Below are 23,410 nucleotides of genomic sequence, written 5' to 3'. Positions count from 1 at the left end.
GTGGGCTCATCACAGAAGTGTTGGCGGGGCGGGGGAGCTGCAGTTGCCGTGCCTTCTGGGTTCCCAGCTGGGGGACCATGGGTAAGTTCCTTAATCTTGCAGAGCCTTGATTTCCTCAACTCTAAAATGGGCATAAATGATATCTTTTTCATCAAGATTGCTGTCACTAGGTAAGATAATACAAAACTGGTTAACACCCAACAAATGTGACCACTGGTAACACATGCCACAGCCTCTGCTGCCCACCTCCCCTGTGTGCCTACTGTGTGCCTGACTGGCCCAGCTCCCTGTCACTCACAGCCACAGAAGCCCCAGGCTGGACACAGGAGCCTCAGGAAGAGCTTGCCAGAGGGGTCCTGGCCAACTGGGGGGAGGGCCCTGTAGCCCCACCGTGGTCCTTCACAGACCTCTGGGTCGGGCAGACTATAGAAGAAGGGGACTTCTGGTGGAGCGTCCTGTGTGGGCCAGGACACTGCGGGGTGGGAGTGCATGGGCTTGGGCGAGCCACGTCCACTTCTCTGCATACACCCCACCCCCCTAATCCATGGTACCCACGAGGCCAATGCCTGACAAATGTGAGGTACCACAGGGACCCCGCTAAAACACTCTGGGCGTCACAGCATCTGGAATTCCTTGAGTGGCAGTGCAGCCGAGCTCGGACTCTGAGGCCAGACTCCTGGGTTCAAGTCCTGACCCTCAATCCCAGCTCTGAGATGCAGCAAGTTGCTCCAGTGCGCGATGCTTCTGGGCTTTTTCTACAGAAAGGGGCTAATAATGGTTCCTCCCTCGCAGCTTGCTGCCAGGATTAGTGGATTCCCTTAGAGCTGTACCATGGAACATGCTAGGTGCTCAATAAGCACTGGCTCTTAATCCTGTTATTATTTTCTGAGACTGATTATACGGCTTCAGAAACAAGCTCTGTGACACATGCCGGGCCCTGCAGCTGCTCTGTGCCAGCACCCTGGGGCGTCTGCACCAAGTGTTGGGTTGTGGATCAGCCCCCACCCCAGCAGACACCCCATGATGGGAGGGCTTCCTCACGTGGGCCCAAACCACTCCCTCAGCAGCAACCTGAGGACGGGGTGACACAGCCAGGCCTGCTGCAGTCACCGCTGTGTCCCCACGGCCCCGCCAGCCACCTGCCAAGCATGAGTGGAAGCCGGCGAGCAAATAAATATTCACCTGTTGTTCCACTTGGAGGTGTTTCCCTAAACTTGTGTTAACCTAACAGGATTAAGAGCCAATGCTTACTGAGCACCTAGCATGCGCCATGGTAGTTCCTAACCTGATGGCTTTGTGACTTCAGAGACCACGGCTGTCACACACAAAGCTTCCTCCAGTAAACCGAGCCACACTGCTGAGCCATCTGTCACCTGCCAGGTGTGTCTCAGTTTACTCTGGACGCTTACTGTCCTCTGCAAGGACCACAGGGACAGCTGCTGGTCAGGCCACTCATCCTGGAAGCACCAGAGTATCCCGGTTCAAGGATTAGAAATGGGCACTGGGGTCGGGAGGCCATCCCTGTACACTCAGGGAGATGCCATGGCTGTGCTGTTGTAAGGACCACACGCTGTCCTGTGATGAGGGTCATCTCCTGCTCCACGGACATCTTGGCAGAGCCTGCAGGGCCTCAGCCTTCTGAGTGGCTCTTCTTTAAAGGAGCAGGCTTAGTGCAGACAGTCTAGTCCAACACAAGCCTTTTAAAGTCGAGCTGCCCAGAGTCTGGGCTTGTGAAAATTCTGTCTACCCAGCTGCCCAGCCGGGACTGCCCACAGAGGAGCTGTGGCCTGCAGTCTGGTGGCCACGGATCATGGGCTTGGGCTGAGTGTGCCCTTCTCTCTAAGCAAGATCATTGACCTCTCCTGACCTCAAAGGGAGAGGCTCACACAAGTGTGGAGGCTCAGGTGGGGCCCACATGAACAGATAACCCCAATCCCTCCTCCTGTGTCCATTTAACCCCAGGTTTGCCCGCCTCTCCAACCACAGCTGCCTGGAGACACTAATCAACAGCCCATCTAACTGCTTGGAGTTTTCCCTCCTTCGTCTCCACCTTCCCTTCACAAGAGCTGCTTTCAGACTCTAACCAGGTAGTGGTGGGAGGCACGGAGGTGGCTGGAATCTGGGCATGAATTGTTCCAAAGTGAACAATCAGCCTCTGAGTGATGGAGGCCTGACTCTGGGGGACCAAGAGCCCTGCTCAGCCCATGCTTTCATTGTTAATTTAGAGAATTCAAGGAAAACATTCCAAGTGGAAGCGCATTGGCAAGCCTCTTCAATTAGAGGCAGCTACTGACTGCCTCTCCATACGGCAGAAGCTGCTGCTCTCTTAGAAGCTTCACTGGCAGCCCTTAGAAAGCCTCCCACCACCTGCCCTCCTGTCTGAGACAGGGTGTGTGGGTCCCTGGCTGGAAGCAAGGGAAGGGGGGGCAAGGTGCTCTGTGACGGTGGGGCTGGGGAGGGTGGCCACAGGGAAAACTCACATGACTGTGTGGGGCACAGCCTGAGAATCCACGGACACGTGTCTCAGGTGAGACAGGCCAGGTTGCCTCTGAGGCTCCCTGCAGCTGTGGCCCCTGCTGCTCACTGTCTAGACCGCCCCCACCCTGCTGGCTTCACACCCGCACCGCTCCACCCTCCCGCCTGTGAACCTTCCAATGTCCCGTTTCTTCCGAAGCCTGAAGCCCTGAGTTGCATCAGAAAGTGTTTCATCGACTGCCCACCAGTCCACAGGATGGTAATTCTGTACATGACCCAACCCTCGGGTCACCAGGGTCACCAGTGGGGGCAGGGCTGCAATCCTGCAGGTGTGGTCAGGACAAAGCAGGACCCCCAGTTCTGCCCTCAGCTCACACCTACCCCAGGACCACCGTCTCCACAGAAAGAGAGACAGCCTGAGTGCCACTGAGTCCACTTGTCCACTCAGCACGCCCAGGTGTCAGGGCTGGCTGGGCCATGGGGAGCCTCAAGAGCTTTGTCGATGCTCTTATTTGACCTCTAGTCCTTTTTGGCCCAACTCCCAACCCACTGTTGATCTGTCTGAGCCAGCCATGGGTGGCTTCCACTGACCCTTAGACGCCCCACCGTGCCCTGTGCGCTGGGTGCTGGTGGCCCCACACATGGGCCAATGCAGCTGCTGCCTGGACAGCGCTCAGCCTGCACGCTCTCTTCAGCTGTCACCTCACACCCAGGCATCAGCAGGGGAACCCCAGGGGGTGAGGGTGGTCCTGAATGGCAGTGCTGTTCCCGGCCATCTTGCTGATAGCAGCAGCACCTTTCTAAGCACTGCTGCAGAGAGATGGGATTTGAAGCCTGGGATCAATAGGGCTACCAATAGAGATAGCAAGGGAACATTTCATGCACAGATGGGCTCAATAAAGGACAGAAATAATATGGACCTAACAGAAGCAGAAGATATTAAGAAGAGGTGGCAAGAATACACAGAAGAACTATACAAAGATCTTCATGACCAAGATAATCATGATGGTGTGATCACTCACCTAGAGCCAGACATCCTGGAATGTGAAGTCAAGTGAGCCTTAGGAAGCATCACTATGAACAAAGCTAGTGGAGGTGATGGAATTCCAGTTGAGCTATTTCAAATCCTGAAAGATGATGCTGTGAAAGTGCTGCACTCAATATGCCAGCAAATTTGGAAAACTCAGCAGTGGTCACAGGACTGGAAAAGGTCAGTTTTCATTCCAATCCCAAAGAAAGGCAATGCCAAAGAATGTTCAAACTACCGCACAATTGCACTCATCTCACATGCTAGTAAAGTAATGCTCAAAATTCTCCAAGCCAGGCTTCAGCAATACGTGAACCATGAACTTCCAGATGTCCAAGCTGGTTTTAGAAAAGGGAGAGGAATCAGAGATCAAATTGCCAACATCCTCTGGATCATCAAAAAAGCAAGAGAGTTCCAGAAAAACGTCTAATTCTGCTTTACTGACTATGCCAAAGCCTTAGACTGTGTGGATCACAATAAATTGTGGAAAGTTCTGAAAGAGATGGGAATACCAGACCACCTGACCTGCCTCTTGAGAAACCTGTATGCAGGTCAGGAAGCAATAGTTAGAACTGGACATGGAACAACAGACTGGTTCCAAATAGGAAAAGGAGTACATCAAGGCTGTATATTGTCACCCTGCTTATTTAACTTCTATGCAGAGTACATCATGAGAAATCCTGGGCTGGATGAAGCACAAGCTGGAATCAAGATTGCTGGGAGAAATATCAATAACCTCAGATATGCAGATGATACCACCCTTATGGCAGAAAGTGAAGAAGAACTAAAGAGCCTCTTGATGAGGGTGAAAGAGGAGAGTGAAAAAGTTGGCTTAAAGCTCAACATTCAGAAAAGATGTTTAAGATCATGGCATCCAGTCCCATTACTTCATGGCAAATAGATGGGGAAACAGTGGAAAGTGTCAGACTTTATTTTTCTGGGTTCCAAAATCACTGCAGATGGTGACTGAAGCCATGAAATTAAAAGACGCTTACTCCTTGGAAGGAAAGTTATGACCAACCTAGACAGAATACTAAAAAGCAGAGACATTACTTTGTCCACAAAGGTCCATCTAGTCAAGGCTATGGTTTTTCCTGTGGTCATGTATGGTTGTGAGAGTTGGACTGTGAAGAAAGCTGAGTGCCAAAGAATTGATGCTTTTGAACTGTGGTGTTGGAGAAGACTCTTGAGAGTCCCTTGGACTGCCAGGAAATCCAACCAGTCCATTCTAAAGGAGATCAGTCCTGGGTGTTCATTGGAAGGACTGATGTTGAAGCTGAAACTCCAATACTTTGGCCACCTCATTTGAAGAGCTGACTCATTGGAAAAGACCCTGATGCTGGGAAAGATTGAGGGAAGGATGAGAAGGGAACAACAGAGGATGAGATGGTTGGATGGCATCACTGACTCAATGGACATGAGTTTGGGTAAACTCCAGGTGTTGGTGATGGACAGGGAGTCCTGGTGTGCTCTGGTTCATGGGGTCGCAGAGTCAGACATGACTGAGTGACTGAACTGAACTGAACCAATAGGGCTGGACAAGCCCAAGAAGAGGAGGCGCTCGATGTGCTTTCACTTGTGGGAGCTGAGAAGGGAATCGCTGCTTAATGGGTTTGGGTCTGGAAGGGAGGCATCTCTCCATGGGGTCCTGGGAGCATGGGGATACCTGTTCTGAGTGACAGGCCTGCTCTCTAGGGGGGCCCCACCCTCCCCTGTGGGGCTGAAGCCCACTGGCCCTAAGGGGCTCTCTCCATGGTGCCATGGGAAGGGGACCCGGTAAAGTGTCTGAAAGCACCTGCGGCCCACAGACTTCAGGATCTGGAAAGAGCCCACGTTGCCCTGGTCTGCACCAGCATGTGGTGAAAGGCCCTCAGAGAGGATGCGGCCTCACAGATCCCTCCCTCTGCCCCGTCCCAGAGTCACAGATCGTGGGGAACTTTCTGGACGTTGGACTCTGGGGGAAAAACTGGAGACTCTAAAAGGTCTTGTCTAGGGTAGGGCATGTAGCCGGTGACTCAGTGTTCAGGTGTGACCCACACACACCTGCCTTTGTGTTGGGGTCTGTGTTAGCAGCTGTGGGCCCCAGGCAGGCCCCCAGCCTCCTGGCCTCAGTTTTCCTTATTCTCAGAACATGGGGCTGGGAGGAAGCCTTGCCAGGGGCAGGCGCAGCATCTGGCACACAGCTCTGAAGCCCTGTCTGCCTCACCAGTGGGGCTATGTCTGGAGAGGCTTGAGAGTGTTCAGGAAGATGAGTGAACCAGAGAAGGCACTCAGGGGGCCATCTGCCCACCTCACCGCCCCTCCTACTACCTGTGGAGGGCCGAGTCCTTTGGGCCCCATTTCCATTCCCACTTGGATTCGATTTGCAATCCTGACAAGTGTACAAACAGTTATTGTGCCTGAAACACCTGAAGACAAACGCCGGTGCCATCTGGAGCAGAACGGCTCCTCAGGGCTCAGCTTGCAGCTGCCTGGGATGGGGGGTCTCGCACAGCCTCCCTCTACCTCCCCTGGGCAGACCACACTGTGGAGGGTCCCAGAGTGGGACCATAGTGGGGGACTGGGAATCCTGGCTGAAGCCTGAAATGGAAAGTCACTGCCAAGCAGCCCCATACGTGGAGAGCAACAGAAGGCCAACTGATCAGCAGTCCTCAGCTCCCCGCCCCCCGAGTGTCCACAGGCAGGAGGAGCGTCGGGAGATACTAGAAGGTCTGCACAGAGGAGACTGGTCTGCCTGGAGCTCTGCTGAGACTGCTCGCAGTCCAACAAACTGCTTATGCGTGTTGCTTGTCCCAGTCCCTGCCTGGATCCCTGGGTCCAAAAACAACAGCAGAGTCCAGAAGTAGAGGCAAAGGTCTGAGGCCCCCAGAACCCCATCAGATTCTGTGTGAGCTGAAACAGGAACTTGACGCTTGGAGCACGTGGCTGGGAGCAGCTCGCCTTCCACCAGAATGGGAATATATTCTCTGTCAGTGGGGAGGGATGCCTCCCAAGTCCCCACTTTGCTGCAAAGGGCACTTTAATTCCAACCCACTCCTTGGCCTGGGGCCTCCTTACAGTGCCTGGAGCCTCCAGGAGGCATCTGGTAAGGACTTGTCAGATGCTGTAGATATAAGGGGATCTAAAGATAGATTTCGGAGAAGGCAATGGCACCCCACTCCAGTACTCTTGCCTGGAAAATTCCATGGACGGAGGAGCCTGGTGGGCTGCAGTCCATGGGGTCGCTAGGAGTCGGACACGACTGAGCGACTTCACTTTCACTTTTGACTTTCATGCATTGGAGAAGGAAATGGCAACCCACTCCAGTGTTCTTGCCTGGAGAATCCCAGGGACGGGGGAGCCTGGTGGGCTGCCGTCTCTGGGGTCGCACAGAGTTGGACACGACTGAAGTGACTTTGCAGCAAAGATAAATTTGCATCCTTCCCTGGTGGCTCAGTCAGTGAAGAACCTGCTGCAGTGCAGGAGACCCACGTTCAATCCCTGGGTCAGGAAGATCCCCTGGAGAAGGAAACGGCAAACTACTCCAGTATCCTTGCATGGAAAATTCCATGGACAGAGAAGACTGATGGGCTTCAGTCCATAGAGTCACAAAGACTCGGACACGACCGAGCAACTACCGCTACCTCCACCACTGGTGGCTCAGATGGTAAAGAATCCGCCTGCAGTGCAGGAGACCTGGGTTTGATCTCTGGGTCGGTAAGATCCTCTGCAGAAGGGAATGGCTACCCACTGTGGTATTCTGGCCTGGAGAATCCATGAACAGAGGAGCCTGGCAGGCTACAGTCCATGGGGTCAAAAGGAGTCTGACATGACTGAGCGACTAACACACACACACACACACACACAAGGGTAGATTTGCAGTCTCCCACAGAAGGCCAGCTTTGAGGGAAATACCAGTCCCACCAGGAAAGGGGTGAATAAAGTAGAGCAGGGGTGAGGGCTGTCTTGGCAGAGGGCACCTCTCTGCCAACCCAGTGATACAGATAACACAACACACCTGAAGAACAATAGTGGGCAGCTGACCCCACTCAGTGCCACATGGGCAGTAGGGTTACCTCCACCACCAGGAACCCCCCTGACTTGCATTCTCCCCGAGAACCACTACAACCGCCTTGAACCATCTCTCTTCACTACTGTTTAGAAAACTCCATCATGGTCTTTCATCCTTCCCTCAAGTGTTTATCAAGCACCTGCCATATACCAGTTTCTGTCTCATGGAAAGCTCTGGGTTTATCTCTCTCTCCTGACCGTTTGTACTCCAGCTGGAACAAGATGCCTCAGACGATAACAACCTTGCCTGCTCTCAGAGGCAGCCCCTACTTTGCCCTCTTTGCCTCCTGGCTTTGTTATTGCCTCGCCTGTTCTGCTGCTTCCTGCATTCAGGTGCTCTTGGTCATGTGGCCTCTGTCCATGCTTTAGTCACTCACCATCCTCCCCAGCCCTCAGGCTGGAGAGTGGCTGGAGAGTAACATTCATGATAAAATGAGGACCGGTGAGCCAGCAGGTATGGCTGATGCAGAGGACGCCTGGATGGGTCACGGCCGGTGGTCTAGGGTCTCCAACTAGCCCCTAGTGTGCCACCGGAGTGCCTGCTTCAGGCAGCAGCAGCAGCTTGGGCATCCCCTGCCCTTCCCTTCTCTCTCTGCCTGTCCAGGTCCCGTCTGTGCCCAGGGCCTGGCTCTCCAGCCACCACCTTCCCAGGGACCATCCTGGTGCTGGGATGTGAGTGCCCCCCTGCTCCTGCCTCAAGAGTGGCCCCCATGCTGCCCACCCAGGTGGTCGCTGTGCCCATGTGAGCAGAGCCCTAGCACCTCCACTCCCCAGCATCTCATTCCTGTGCAGACCGTAAGCTGGGCAAGCAGAGTGGTGGTGGAGGTGGGGGGTCTTATGGGACACTGTCACAGAGCCTGAATTAATGTGGCTGGAGAGGAAGGAAAGACCATGAGGCAGAGGATAGAGATTTATGCTCCAAGTACTTCCTGGGCACGTACAGCCCTGGGAGAGCTCTCAGACACATACCTGGTGGGTCTCTCCATGCCTCAGAGCACTGGGGGTCTCAGGAGCCACAGAGGCCACCCCCAGGCCTAGACTCAGGTGCTGCTGGTGGGATGAGGAGGCAGCGAGCTGGGGTGGGGGGCACCTTGCCTTACTTTCTGGGATCTTGCCTGGAGTCTGGGAGGCAGTCTCAGCATCTGAGGGGTCCCTTGCAGAGCTGGGCTCTGGGCAGCTCAGCCATTCACATCCCAAACCTTCCTAGCATCCCAATCCCAGGGAGCAAGTTTGGAAATCAGTAACATGAACTTCAGTGCTTAATTGCACATTTAGGGCCTTTGGAGTCCTCACAAAAGCTTTGCAAAAACACAAGATTTACAAGGACACTAAGGTGCTATCCTGGTAAAGAGCTGACATTTAAATGGTTCTCATTTTATATCTTTGTAATGAAATGCTTTGTTTCATCTGCAGCCATTTCTATGTATTTACTAACATTCAGAGAGCTGTCTGTTCTGTACAAAACGTAAGCCTCTCTACGGTTTGTACATCAGGCTGGCTGGGTGATATGTGAGCATAAGACCCAGAGCCTGGCTGCAGTCCTGCTGGGAGTCCTTACCCCGGAACAGGGACAAACAAGGTATCCAGCCACCCTGCCCCTGCTTCTCCCTCCAAGAGGACATTTTTTTCGTTTTGTTTTTTTTAAATCACCAAAGCATCGCATTTTAATGAGTTTTCTTTGCAATTTGTATATAATAGATTTTCAATAACAACCTGTAATTAGTTCATTTTCTACTGTTCAATTGCTCTGCACTAAGGCCATTGACAGCTTCCAGCTGGGATCTTTAAAAATGGAAAGTGCTTGAAATCTCAGCTCCTGACAATGTTAGCAAGTGCTGGGCTCTAGATTCAGCTGTTAGCAGCAAATCACTGGAGATGGGAAAGAGGTGGTCTCGATTTGAAACTTCCAAGACCCTCTGCTTGCCAAGTGTATTTATTTCTTCATATACTTCATCCCTCTCACTGAGCAAAGATTTACCAAGGGCTTTCGGGACGTCAGACCCCACGCTCGGCGTGAGCCCATGGTGAGCAAAACAGCCTCCAGCCTCATGGAGCTTATGGACTATTATGGGCCAGATGACGATGACAGAGCACAGAGTGACAGGGGCTGGGAACACACAGAAATCTTTATCGTCACCATCACCACCTCCATCACTGACCTACTTGGCTGATGACTACTGAGCATTTACCATATACAGGGTATCATTCTAAACACCTTACACGAATTATCTCACTTAGTGTTGAACAACCCTATGTGGGATTTGATGCCTTTGAACTATGATGCTGGAGAAGACTCTTGAGAGTCCCTTGGACTGCAAGGAGATCCAACCAGTCAATCTTAAAGGAAACCAGTCCTGAATATTCATTGGAAGGACTGATGCTGAAGCTCCAATATTTTGGCCACCTGATGTGAAGAGCTGACTCATTGGAAAAGACTCTGATGCTGGGACAGATCGAAGGCAGGAGGAGAAGGGGGCAACAGAGGATCAGATAGTTGGATAGCATCACTCAGTGGACATGAATTTGAGAAACTCGAGGAGATAGTGGAGGACAGAGGAGCCCGGCATGCTATAGTGCCTGGGGTTGCAAAGAGTTGGACATGGCTTAGTGACTGAACAACCACCTTATGTGGTGGTTATTATACCCATTTTACAGGTAAGGAACTTGAAGCTCAGCTTAACCTCTGGTGAAGACCTGTCCAAGGGAAAATGGGAGGCAGAGGATGAGATGGTTAGATATCATCCCCAACTCAGTGGACATGAATCTGAGCAAACTCTGGGAGATAGTGGAGGACAGAGAAGCCTGGCGTGCTGCAGTCCATGCGGTCGCAAAGAGTCACAACTTACTGACTGAACAACAACAATCGTTTTTATATGACTTGAGTGGTAAGAGCCCATTACTAACTAAAGCACTATTAATAAGCAAAAAAGCACCCAGATGGCTGGCCCGTTGACTTTGGCTTCAGGGGCATATAGCAAACTCACACAGAAGCCTTGTTGGAGGCCCTCTCCCTGCTGGAGGAAGGAGAAAGCCCTTGGCAGGGAGTGCTGAGACTGACAGCACTTTCTGAGACCAGTTTCCAGTGGCAGCTCCAGTTTAGCTCTTTTATGCCCTTGAGCAAATGAGGGACCAAGGTCAGGGAATCAGTGTTTTTACCACTTGATTTGCAAGTCCTGCATGAGGCAACCAGTTCCTCCCTTTGGGATTAGGGGAGTCACCCCACCAATGGTTGTAGCCTCTGCCAACACTGACACAGGTAACTGTACACAGGTAACTCTTGCTCTCCAAACTCAAGAGCCAAATAGATTCAGAGAGAACTTTTGATGGACTCTGTGCCATCTGTAAGGAGATCAAACCAGTCCATCCTAAAGGAAACCAGTCCTGAATATTCACTGGAAGGACTGATGCTGAAGCTGAAACTCTAATATTTTGGCTAGTGAAGAACTGACTCATTGGAAAAGACCCTGATGCTGGGAAAGATTGAAGGCAGGAGGAGATGGGGACAACAGAGGATGAGATGGTTGGATGACATCACTGACTTGATGGACATGAATTTGAGCAAGCTCCGGGAGTTGGTGATGGACAGGGAAGTCTGGCATGCTGTAGTCCATGGGGTGGCAAAAAGTTGGAGATAACTGAGTAACTGAACTAACTGAACTGATGCCATCTGAAATTTTGCTATTCAATATCCCAAACGGAGGAAAGGAATGGAGGAGTATAAAGTGGGATTTTACTGGCTGAACTTCCTGTCTGAACTCACCCTACATGGATAAGGGGCTGGATAGATTTGGGGGAGGGATAGTTGCTGTTGTTTTACTCTCGTGGGGTGGTGGTGAGGGCTATGATAATGGGTCTGGCAAGGCATCTGCCCTGTGCGGGCATTATTTGTTCCAGAGGATAACCACGTGCCAGATGAACCCACAGTACCCTTTCATAATGCAGCAACAATGGCAGAAAAAACAGCTGTGAATTTGCCCAGTGACCACCTCCTCTGGTTTACAGAGTTGCCCTGGATACAGAAGTACCACAATAATCAGATTAAATCACTGTTTTCCTTTCTGCTGGCCTGGCGCTAAGGGAGGGCATCTGCCTCCCACACAGTTGGTCCCCCTGACTCAGGTCCTCCTCCTGTACACTGTGCATCTGTGACCCTCGGACGGTAATGCAGGAAGACCTTGATCCTATGGTGAGCCTGTCCTTTACATGCAGCACATTGCTCTCATAGGATTAATTAAAAGGACAAGTATCTTTCTAAAAAAGCAGAAGGAACTTGTAATGAATTTAAAGTGAGAGAAAAATCCTCATTTAAGCAATATGTTTTTTTCCCACAATCCCAACCCAAGCATTCAGAAAAGTGCAAAAACATGCATTATTGAAAAGATTTTTAAGCAAGCAACTTTTTAATTCATTGAGATGAACAGACAGGCGGGCACGCATCTCGCTCACCAGTAACCCTGGCGCCTGGGTCTCTGCCTCACATCAGGGGTGGGAGGTTCTGTGGCTTGTTGGGGGTTGGGGGGCAGGAGGAGGAGTGAGGAGGAAGGCTTGGGGGACATGCTGAGAGGGCACTGGACCGTTAGTTCCAAGGTCAGTCTATGATTTGGAAAACCAAAAGCAACCTGAGGAGAATGCTTAGGTGACAAATAGAGGCAGAGAGGGAGGTCAGCCTCACATTTCACTGCCATCCTTGTACAGAGATGAGTGATTGGCAGCTTTTGTGGCTTCCATGGCTAAGGGACCTGTCCTCTGCCCTACTCAGGTAGGTGGGGGTCACCTGTTCTGCAGAGCCAGGAGGAAGGTGCAGCCCCCCCACGAGCCACTCAACTGAGCATGGCAGCTACCAGCTCTGGGATTGCTGGCATTGCCCTCAGCCAGCTGCAGACAGTGGCAAACACCAGCGCAGCCTAGGCTATGTCAGCTGCATGAGAAAATATGACTTAGGAGACTGCACACTGTTCCCCCCCGCAAAAAAACCCTTGTAAATATTAATATGACTCACTTCACCAGGGAAAAGCCCCCCAAATCCCATCCTTTAATAAAGTGGTTGAATCTGTGCTAGTAACCCTACATAGCCTGCCTGAAACCCAAGGATCCTGGCAAAACAGAGACTAGAAAATGCAACTTTAAAGTCTCAACCTTTGCCAGCCAGTTAGCTTCAGTTTTGAAAATCAAATCCAAAATATTGTTGCTGAAATGTCTGAGATATTCCTTTTTGCGTTTTAGAGAGATGTCTTTAATGCCCACTGATTTCTGGGTAATCAGTTGTACCTGTGTGTCTCATTTCAATTTCCTATTTAATATCCACTGGACCATAAATTCATTCCCAGAGCGAGAGGAGTTTAGAGTTCCTGTGACTTTGAAAGACCACTGATCCTGAGTGACTCTGAGTCTCTGAGTGCTCTGAGTGACTGTGCTGGGCTTTGAAAGCAGGGTTAACTCATTTTGTGGCTTCCTTAATGGCTGAGTTTACGTTTTATTGCATGTCTATTGTTTGGGTTGGGCTGTGATGAATGGTTTGGCTGCCCAGTTCAAAACAAGTCCAAGGCGACAGCAGAATCTAATATAATGATGATTATAAGGCTTTTCAAATAATAATCCAGAAACAAGGGAAACAGACAGCACATTGCTCTACATGGGATATACGACCAGAAGTGAAGTGAGGACGTTCCTCCTTTTCTACGGGCAGCTCCTGCTCTTAACAACCTTCACTAGGGAGGCCAGGGCGGCCTCTCTTTCATCAGGGCCAACAGGGATGCTGCCATTTCCTTGAAAGGAGAGCCAATAGCCCCTTCTTGGTCGCAGACCAGTTCCCAGGAAGGGAACATAGATCAGATGCTTCTGTGACAACTGGTACCAGGACGGTACCCAAGCAGTGTCATTTTCTGCCTAGTGATGCCATTGTGGGACACTCGTGTGTGGCTCTGGTGTATCCCCAAATCCTTGAAGTCCAGCCTTGGCCCCCAGCTTTGAAAACGCAGTGATCTTTTTCTTTATAGTTCCTTCTATAGATGGGGGGAGGGGGAGTGCTGAGTGCACAAAGCATGCTGGGAATGTCTCAGAACTGACCCTGGAAAGCGTGCTGCTATTCAATCTGATGAGGAGGGAAGCTCCACCTGCTCATCCTGTCGTTGGCCTGACATCTACTCCTTTCTTGTTCACTTCCCGTGGGATTAGCATCATCAAGGGGGCTCTGTTTGAAGAAGGTGGATGGAGAGGAGATTCCGGGAGGTGGTGAGGACAGGTGGGGAGGGAGGGTCTTGTCCAGCGTGTGCAGGTCAGTGCCTCACAATGGGCTTTCCAGAGGGAAAAAGAGCCCCCACCCCGTGTGTAGCATTTGTGTTGTATATGTCGACTTCTGTATTGTAAACAGTCCTACTAGGGCTGATTTAAATCTCCCATCTATGTAGCTGTTTGCCTTTGCAAAAGTCCTGAAAATATAACAATCATTGCATGAGCTAGGTCTCCAGAGTTGCTGATACTGTCATACATTCTAAAATTTAGAGATTCATTTCATGGAATAAGCTCCTCAATCCACAAAGCAAACACCTCCCAGGCAGATTGAATCTACCAGCCATTCACACCTTATTATGAACCACCACTTGTAGAGTTTAAACTGTGGGCATGAAGGAGGAGGCTGGGGAGCAACACAGTCATCATGTATCAAGCAGAGCCTGGGAACTGGGGGTTGGACTTTGGTCCTTGGTAACAGGGACGCCGTGGACTGGAAAGGCGCAGCCTGCAACAAGCTCATGGACACTTCCCACCGGGAAGAATCACGCTCGTTTCTCTCCTTTCAGGTCACATGGGTACCTCTTCTGCCACAAGAGCCTTTCTTGTCAACAAATCATGAGGATGCCCCCTCAGGCCTGGTGAACGAAGTAACAACAGCACACAGAGATGCTGATATGAAGCAGAAACACCTTCCTGGAAAACATACCTCCAGGTAGAGAATGGGACCCAGGATGCCAGGACCTGTGGCTCAGAGTACTCAGGGACCCTGGGGGTCTCACCCCTGCTTCCTCAATTGCAGGGCCCACAGGAGCTGCGAGCTTGCAGGTCATGTTCAAAGGTGCTTCATACAGGGTACACACGTTACCTGCTTTAAGCACAGCCTGCTCCGCATGCTGTCTGACAAAAAGGAGCTTCACTTCTTTGGGGCCAAGAATGTCCCCTCTTGTCTCGAGTTAGGGTCCCACACTGCTGTCCATCTCCTAGTGAACTTGTCTGGACGTGTCTGGAGCTTCTTGCATCTCACATCTCTTGGAAGCCCTGTCCCAGCTCTAGCTATGGTTGACATGAGGTCATCTCTTGGAAGAGCACCTCAGGGAGAAGACCTGGGTCCCTCAGACACTGTGCCTGCTCACCATATGCACCAGTGGCCCCACAGAGGGTCCATTCTGAGCACCTCCTCCTTTTTCAGGCAGAGTAGCCCCATTTCTCTTCTTTCCCACCACTCCACCACCTCTCATCAACCTGGACCCTCATTCTTCATTATCCTGCATTATGACTACTCCTTTGTCTACCTGGCCAAGCCTCCAGCACCCTCCTGCAGGATCTGGCCCCAGGCAGAGTTCTCTGATGGGGCTGGGCCACTTCCTTGGGAGAACCCTAACATCTGCTCTGTCCAAGTGCAGTCACAGAATCCCCTAGCCATGTGAGGCAGTGCCTTCTTAATCATGCTTAAACACAGTCCTGGGTTCCTCAAATGATATCAACAGCGAGAATAACCTTCATCCAAAAGGAACAGAGCAAGTATCCCATCCCCCATCTCTGCCCGCCCCTTACTCTTTCCTTAAATCTCAGGCTTGTTGCAAAACAAATTCAACTACTTTCACCTATAAAAACAGCCAACCTTGGAAAACAACCAAAGACAGACTCCAGACCCTGACACCATTCTGGTGAGGAAATGTCTTTTTGCTGACTGTGAGCCCCGGCGGGGGCCTGACTTACGGAAGGCTGTGTAGAACTCATGAAGGGTCAGGAGGCCGTCTTTGTTGTAGTCATCAAATCGGAGGAGGTCACCCGGCGAGCAGCCCAGGAAGTCCTCTTCCAGGTCCTGCTCCTTCAGCATGTGCTGTGGGTGAGAAAGGGAGAAGGCTCGAGTCAGGAGTGAGTTCAGAGCTGTGGGCACTGTCAGGCCAAGTGGGGCTGCAGTCACCGTTTGGGCAGATGTGTCTGTGTGTGCCTATGGACTCCAGCGACGTAGGCCATGGGGAGCATCCAAATCTCTTTGGTGTTGTCTTGTCTGACCTTCTCCTTTTAGAGATGAGAAAACTGAGGCTCAGAGGGGAAAGGGACTTTCTCAAGGTCACACGGTGATTGGGCTGAGTCAGTATTAGCTTTCAGGTCTGTCTTTTCCCTGCCAGGGCAAACAAACCCCACATATCTGAAGTGAGAAAGATCCATGTGGTCATCTGGTCTACCCCTTTGTGTTATAGATGGGGAAACAGGGAAGAGACAGGGGCCTGATCAAATAAGCCCAATTAACGGTGCCATACTCAGTGGCTCCCAACTGTGTAGAGCTGGAAGGTCACTGCTCCATCAGTGTACCTCTCCCCACCCCCTCCAACCCCCACCAATCTCAGGTCAGCACATCCTAGCCACAGTACTACTCCCGGGGAGAGGAAGCTGCTGTTCTATTGACCTAGGCCTGAGCCCCTGCTCTGCCCGCCTTGTCCTGCCAGGAACACAAAACACTACCCTTGGGATTCTGTTGAGGGGACCATGGGTGGGCCCTTGTGAACTCCTCCCTGGATGTGGTCTGGGCTGCAGGGTGGGGGGCCTCCCTAGTAGGACCATTTGCGTGTGGGTCTGAAACTAGAGTCTTGCAAAGAAAATGCTCAGAAGGAAATCTCAGAAGAAAGAAAATGATTTTATTTTGGGGGGAAGAGGGGAACAGAGGCATTCTCTCTTTATTTAACAGTCTCAGCTGGGCCTGGTATATTAAAGGCAATTTAATGTGATAATGTTAAAAAAAATGACCCTTCACCCAGCAAATAAGAGTGTTCGATAAAAGGGAGATCAACCATAACGCCCGAAATCAATCTTCCAAAGATGGAAATTTCCCTTTGTCTATTTCTGTGCTGGAAATTGATTAACTTTTCATAGGACCTACAAGTTTTCCCCAATGCCTCTGATTCAGTGTCAAGGAAAGGCCCACTTTAGCTGGGCCCTACTTGGCAGATTTATGAAATGGACTTTAAACACATTAAATTTTAAAGAGGAAATCATAGTCCAATTACCACACTTGTTAATGGCTGCAGGTGCCTCAGGGCATGTCTCTGCCAGGTTAGAGCCATGCTCCCAGGAATGTTCTGTTTACCTGGCAACTACCTGGATCCACATGGGCCTGGGGCACCGAGATCCCACAGATGCCTGATGCCTACCCTCTGGGCTCCCCATACAGCCTGTACTGTGGGGAATCGAACTGCTAGATGACTCTTCTCTCAGGTAACCATGACCAGCAGGACCTGGGCTCATCCCGGAGCAGCGTGGGTCATTGGTGGGTCTCTGGTCCTGGCCCATGGGGTCTTAGCCATAGCTGGGGGCTGAAGGTTGATGAAATAGTGACATGAAGGCTGGTGTGTGTCTGGGAGGCTTCCCGGAGTGTGGGCCATGGATGGACTTGCCCGTGATGCCAGGTGTAAGTGAGCAGAGCAGGGTCTGCAAGTGCCTTAGGATCCGTGGTTCCCCACCCACTCCCTGGAAGCCAGCTCTGAACTGGGTGGACTTGAGAAGGGGGCCCTGCATGGGGAAATGTCTGGATAACTGCTCTACTCAGAGTTTTTGGGCACTTGCTGTCCCCACAGACCTCGAGAGGATCAGGTGGAGCTGGTGCTGGGAGCTGTCCTCCCAGGGAGCCCCGTGGAGTGTGAGGAGAGCTGGTCCATGCACACCTGGCACGCTGGCTGCATCTCAGCTCACCACATCCTAGGCAATGAGTGCGCCGCAGGCAAACCATTTGATTTCTTGGCGCCTCCGCTTCCTCATCTAAAAATACCTGGTAAGTGGGGATAACAGCAGCACCTACCACACAGCAAAAGGCGGCTGAAAGGTTTAAGGAGGAAATAACAACAATAGAGGTGATGGTGACAAACGGATGCTAGCGGCTGTCGCCTACCGAGAGCGTACCGCCTGCTGGGCACCAGGCTGAGAACTGCACACCTCTTTGCTCATCTAAGCCTCCTGACGACCCTGTGACAGTCAGAGACAAGAAAAGGGGCACAGAGCCAGGCAGTTGTCTGCCTAGACCCGCTAGGTCCCCGTAAATGCTGGAGTTGGACCTGAATTCAGGCAGTTTGACTGTGAAGTCTGTGTTCGTAGCTACTCTATTGAAGAGTGAGGGATATGCCTGTGTGGGGCACATTGCAGGTAAAGGGCCTCCCTTAGTGCCAAGCCCGGGGCGGGGCACTCTGTGGTCTCGGGGGCAGAGCTGCGGGTTGCTGACCTAGCCTCCGTCCATGTCTTTGCACCTGGTGTGGCTCTAGGACCCCAGGCTCTCAGACCCAAACCAGCAGAGCAGGAGCAGGAATGCAGACCCCTGGGCCCATCCAGCCTGCCTTTCCACCACCAGCACCCAACAGGCCTGTCCTGCAGCTGGTGTGCCTGCTGCCCTGGGTTGCTCCTTCCTTGTTGCTTTTTGCTGCAGATGCTTATGGCCCTTGTACCACCTGGTACCTGGGTAAAGGGCCACACGTGCTGTGTTTGGGAGGGAGGCAAACCATAGGTTCCATCCGAGTGTTCTCTCAAAGGAGAGAGCAGTGCTTAGGGGTGGCCACAGGGATGCCTGCGAGCCACAGACTGGAGTGTGGGCTGCTGCTACCCAGGTACCACCACTGGTGAGGTCCAAGGGGGAGAGGACGTGGGGACAGCATGTTGCAGCTCCCAAAGCTCTTGGGGAAAACCAAATCTGCTTTCTTTGAACCTTCCTGCTGAGGACAGTAAAGGATTCAGGAAGAAAAGATTTGTTTCCTAATGAAAGCCTCAGAGCTCAGCCTGTGTACAGTGTGTTTTGCCAGCTAGCTCGGAGCTTGTTGGTAAATATTGGCTGAAGGTGGCTGGTGGGAAAGAGACACGGACATCATTTTGTTTGTCAGATATTTCCAAGTGTTCAACACAAGCTCTCTGACTCCTGGGAGATGCTTTCTCTTGCAGGAGCAAGGCCCCCTCAGCGTCCCATTTCAGAGATAGTGACAAACGACTCTTCCCACATGGGTCTGCTGGTTCTCTTTCTACACACCCTGAATGGAAAATTGGATGCCCCCGTAATGTGATTTCACCCAGTGCTGTACCTACCTGGGCCAGCTCAGAGCTGCTGAGGTGGCCGTCTCCATCTGCATCGAAGTCCTTGAACAGAGATTCCACCAGGAGGCGCTTCTGGGAGGCGGGGTCTTGTCTGCTGTCCCCTTCATGGAGTGGCTGCAAGTGGCTCTGCAGTGCCAGAAGGACCTTCTTCAGGCGGGCGTAGTCGGCCATGGTGCACGGGTCACCTGGAAGAGAAGATGGGGTTACTCGAGTCAGACTCCTCCCCTGGTCTTGAGAAGACCTCCCTCCACCCCACCACCCATCGGCAGTTACTAGGCATCTGCTAGACGTAGTGCAAGGTGCAGCCTGAGTACATGAGACCTCTCCATCCGACTGGCCACCAGTCCACGCCACAGATACTTACTGAGCACCGGATACAAGCGACACATGATGTAAACGCTGGAAGGAGCCTGTCGTTCACCCTGCACATGTTGATTGAGCACCTTCTACAGCCAGACACAGACTGATGGTCAGACAGAATGGGAGTCTTCATTTGGGGGATTTCACAGTGCAGCCCCACAGCAGCTTTAGGAAAGTGAAGTCGCTCAGTCGGGCCCGACTCTTCGTGACCCTGTGGATAGTAGCCTGCACCAAGCTCCTCCGTCCATGGGATTTTCAAGGCAAGAGTACTGGAGTGGGTTGCCATTTCCAATTCCAGTTTGCAGTGGCTCATCTTTGCCTTAATCCTACCTTAAAGGCTCCTTTGGAATCCGTGGCCTCATAGATCAGGGAGTTGCAGTTAACAGGACTAATAAGCCTTGCTTAAGATAATTAGAAACACTCCCAGAGCTGGATTACTTCAAGACGAACATGTACACACAAGCCCACAACCAAGAAACAAAAGGCAGCTTTTAAGAAAGTAAGCCCAAAGCACACAGCCCATTGCTCTCAGGTCTTTCATCACGGCTGTGCTTGGTCCACAGCATCAGAACCACACAGTATTTTGGCAAATGAGGCCTGTGATACACTGTGACATGATATAGTTTAACTTTGCTGGTAACGGGCCATGGAGATGTTCCCCACCCACGGGGCTGTGAGCAGAGCAGGGGAGCACTCCCTGCTGCCCCACTTCCCCTCCTCCTGGGATGAGGATGAAGGATGTACCCCTCCTCCTGGCTTTGCCGAATCCTGGAGCACAGGTGTGGGGTCTTCCTCATCCATTCCAGGTTCAAGCCAGAGTGCTGCTAGCAAGGGAGTGTCTGAGGTCTAGGTCTTTTCGCCTTAATTTCAAGGCCAGCTTAGGGCAGGCTGTGTCAGCTCAGGGCTGGAGAGCCCCGGCTCTGTGGTCTGCCGGGTTTGAGTCCTGGTTCTGCGGCTGCCTGAGTGTGTACCTTGCACAGGGTGTGTCAGTGATTTCATCTGTGAAGTGGGGGAGAGCAGAGCCTCCCACACAGGGCTGTGAGGAGGGTTAATAAGACATGCACACGATAAAAGGCATGGCACTGGCCTAGCGCTGAGTAAGGGCTCATAAAACGATAGCTACTCTCCCGTTTGTCATTATTGGAACCAGAGTAGCTGAAGAGCAATAAACAGGGAGCTGCTTGGTGGGGACAGGGCTGCTGGGAAGTCCGTCTGTCTCTCTCCCTTCCTCACTGGACAAGCCTGGATGGTCTGACCACTTTCTCTTGTGCTTGTTTGTGTTTCTAGATTTTCTTTCTTCCAATTTGGGGTCAATTGATTCTTGTCAGAAACAGATGTCTGTTACCATTTCATCCTGCATGTTTATTTAGAAAAAAATCAATTGCTGTGTTCAATATAATCAAATCTATTTGCTCTCTAGGAGTTTCCGTGGTCTGACAAGAATAGCTCTCCCACCCCTCTTTGGCCTGGTAGCATATCCATTCCTGGGAGCTCGTAGGGCCTCCAACTGGTAAACCTGATTCTCAAGTCTGCACATGAGCATCACGGCCGTGTCCCACAGCCACACACTCCTGCCCAGGGTCTGTCCTAGGCTTCCTGAGCTGGACAAAGGCCAGTCTGGGGAATTAAGTGGAAGAGGTTTGCCCAGATCTTGGTGCCTAGCTCCTCAGAGGATAAAACCAGTCCCGGCAAGTGGCAGAAGCTGGATGCAGTGTATGAGGGCAGAGAGATGCTTCGGTGGAGGTGGCGGTGGAAATGTGTGGGGGATCTGCAGGGGCCTGGAATAGAAGGCCTGTCAGGCTTTCCAGGGGACAGGCATTTGTGCCCTGACACTGGGAAGCTGGTGTTCACAGCAGATGGATGTGGGGTTGATAGGAGGCTCGGCTCAGAAACGCTAGCATACCATTAGGCTCCCCCCACTCCCCCCCCCCAAAAGGAAAAGAATACACCTGAAGGTTGGAGCAGGCTGGGCCAGGTAGGATGGGCAGAGCTGTCTCATCCTCCCAATCTCGGTGGGGCACAGATCTCTGAGCTGCCTGCTGCCGCAGGCCAGGAGTCCTCATGCAGCTAGACAGCACCTCCCACTCTGGTGGCCAGGAAAACCAGCTACGCAGGTCCTGTCGGGTGGGCTGCAACAACCTCCCCTGGCTCACCTCTCCCATCACACCCCTACAGTTCACTGTGAGTTCATGGAGGCTTCTCCACCCTGGCAATGCCCAGCCCATGCCTGCTGGTCAAGAAGGTATATACATGCCTAGAAATAAACTCGGCAGAAGAGGTAGGTGCCTCAGTGTCCAGGATCAGCTCCCTGAATCCCTGGTCTGGCCTCCTGCTAGGCTCATACCACCCATGACTTTTCCATCTTTTTACCAGCATTTACTCACAAATTCTGTGCTCTATGTTGGGCGGTACTTTGAGTATACAATGGAGCTTTCTGTCTTGGGCATCAAGGGTGCCCATGGAAGGAGAGCTAATGAGGCCAAGGTAAAGGAAGTCTCGCTATGGATGAGCCCCACAGGATGAGGGATCTGTGGGCACAGGAGGCTGGGGGAAGGGATTTCTGGGTCACAGGGGTCGCAGGCATAGGATCCAGCAGCACAGTGTGTCCAGAGTCCCAAGGAGGCGGGTATGGCTGGGCCGGAGTAGGGCAGGGAGCAGGGCTTGGATGAGGCTAGAGGGAAGCATGGAGCTGGGGCAGGGTGCCAGGCCCAGCAGATCGCACTTTGCCAAACTTGCTCTGTCCCTTCCTTTACTGAGGCCCTCACTGTGCCTGGCTGCTGCTGGGCATGGAGGTCCTAAGACAAACCCTCTGCTCCTAGAAGGTGATATGCAATCCTTCTTTATCCCAGGAGCAGTTGTGCTTTACATGAGTCTCAACCTGGAATAAATAAATCATTGCCTCAAGGTTCCCGGCTCCTCTAATATCTGTGTAGCTCTACGGGGGCGTGAGCCTCAGAGGAAGGGCACGTGACGGTGGCGTTTCTGTGCCCGTGGAGATGCCACTTCAGCTTCCACAATTCAGCCTCTTTCAAGACTTTTGAGGCTTCATCTCCAGCAAGGACTGCCCTCTCACAAGCCCTCCCTTTTGGTCTCTAGGATGCACAGCTTCTGAGAGAAGCACGTGAAAGTGCTAGTTCACCAAGTCCCAGCTTTACTTTTTCATTCACAACCTCCTGATCACACGGTGGGGTCAGACGTAACGGCTCCCTGAGGTGGGGTGTGGGCACCTGTGAGTCCTTGCAGAGCTGGCCTTCAGCTAAAGGGTCTCGCTCTGCTGCCAGTTTGAAACCTCTGTCTTATTATAAAAGGAACACACGCATCAAAACAACAACAAAACACTTGGAAAGTGCAGATAAATATAAAGAAAGAAAGTAAATTACCCATGATCTCTTTTCCAGAGGCTGGCCAGGCTGGGGGTGAAGCCTAGCCCTCAGCATAGGCGACCCTGAGCCAGGAGCCAAGCTAGCAGAGCCCTGGCTGGCCTCATGTGATGCATGGGTCCTGAGGCCTGGCCCATAGCCTCTGTTTTCAGATCTCCCTCTCCCCTTAATAAATACAGGCAAGAGCTTCGATACCCAAAGGTTGGGTGCTTCTCATTATTATGCAGGTCATTTCCGCACATCTACCTGGCAAGCCGACTGGGGACTTGAGGAGGTTGGGGTGTGGAGGGAGAAACAATCTCAGTAGCCCTGGCCACACGAATGTGCTGCATGGAGGCGGTGTTTACTGCTCCCCTCAGTGTTCTTTACCCACATCTCTGCCCGGCCTACTCTTCATTGCATCTTGGCCACAGCTGAAATTTTGCCTGATCTAAACTAGCCCTTTGGCTTCATAATTCTCTGTGCTCTGCATGTTTGGGGTGGGCCTGGTCCCAGGGAGAGACCCTGCCCCTTTGGAGGGGACAGTCCCTGGAGGGGAGTACAGCAGAGGCTTGGGAACCACAACACTCTTCCCCAGTGCCCACGTGGGGGCTGACCACGATGATGGAGAGTGGCCTGACTACAGGAACCTGGATGGGGTGTTGTCAGCGCCGTGCACATCCCACTGTGGGACCAGACTGGGTAGTCGCACACGCAGTGGGAGAGTGTTCAGTGCCTGTGAACGTGGCTGAGTCCTGTGGCTCCAGGGCAGATCCTCTCATCAAGAAGCCAGGGTGACTGGGCCACCCTGTAACAACCTTTCCTCGGGTCCTCA

General features: G+C 52.1%; 1 protein-coding gene across 2 annotated transcripts in view; it reads right to left on the bottom strand.

Moving 5' to 3' along the window:
* Positions 1-23,410, bottom strand: part of FSTL4 (follistatin like 4) — a 447,609-nt gene that overhangs the window by 121,957 nt on the left and 302,242 nt on the right. For both annotated transcript variants that reach the window (XM_025292703.3, XM_006065073.4), the window contains exons 5-6: positions 18,848-19,041; positions 15,503-15,626 (exon numbers count right to left, since the gene is read on the bottom strand). In XM_025292703.3, the coding sequence (XP_025148488.2) occupies positions 15,503-15,626; positions 18,848-19,041 (318 nt within the window). The remainder of the gene's footprint in view (positions 1-15,502; positions 15,627-18,847; positions 19,042-23,410) is intronic.

The sequence above is a fragment of the Bubalus bubalis genome, chromosome 9 (assembly GCF_019923935.1).
Source record: "Bubalus bubalis isolate 160015118507 breed Murrah chromosome 9, NDDB_SH_1, whole genome shotgun sequence".
NCBI lineage: Eukaryota > Metazoa > Chordata > Mammalia > Artiodactyla > Bovidae > Bubalus > Bubalus bubalis.
This window is presented reverse-complemented; position numbering and strand designations above follow the sequence as displayed.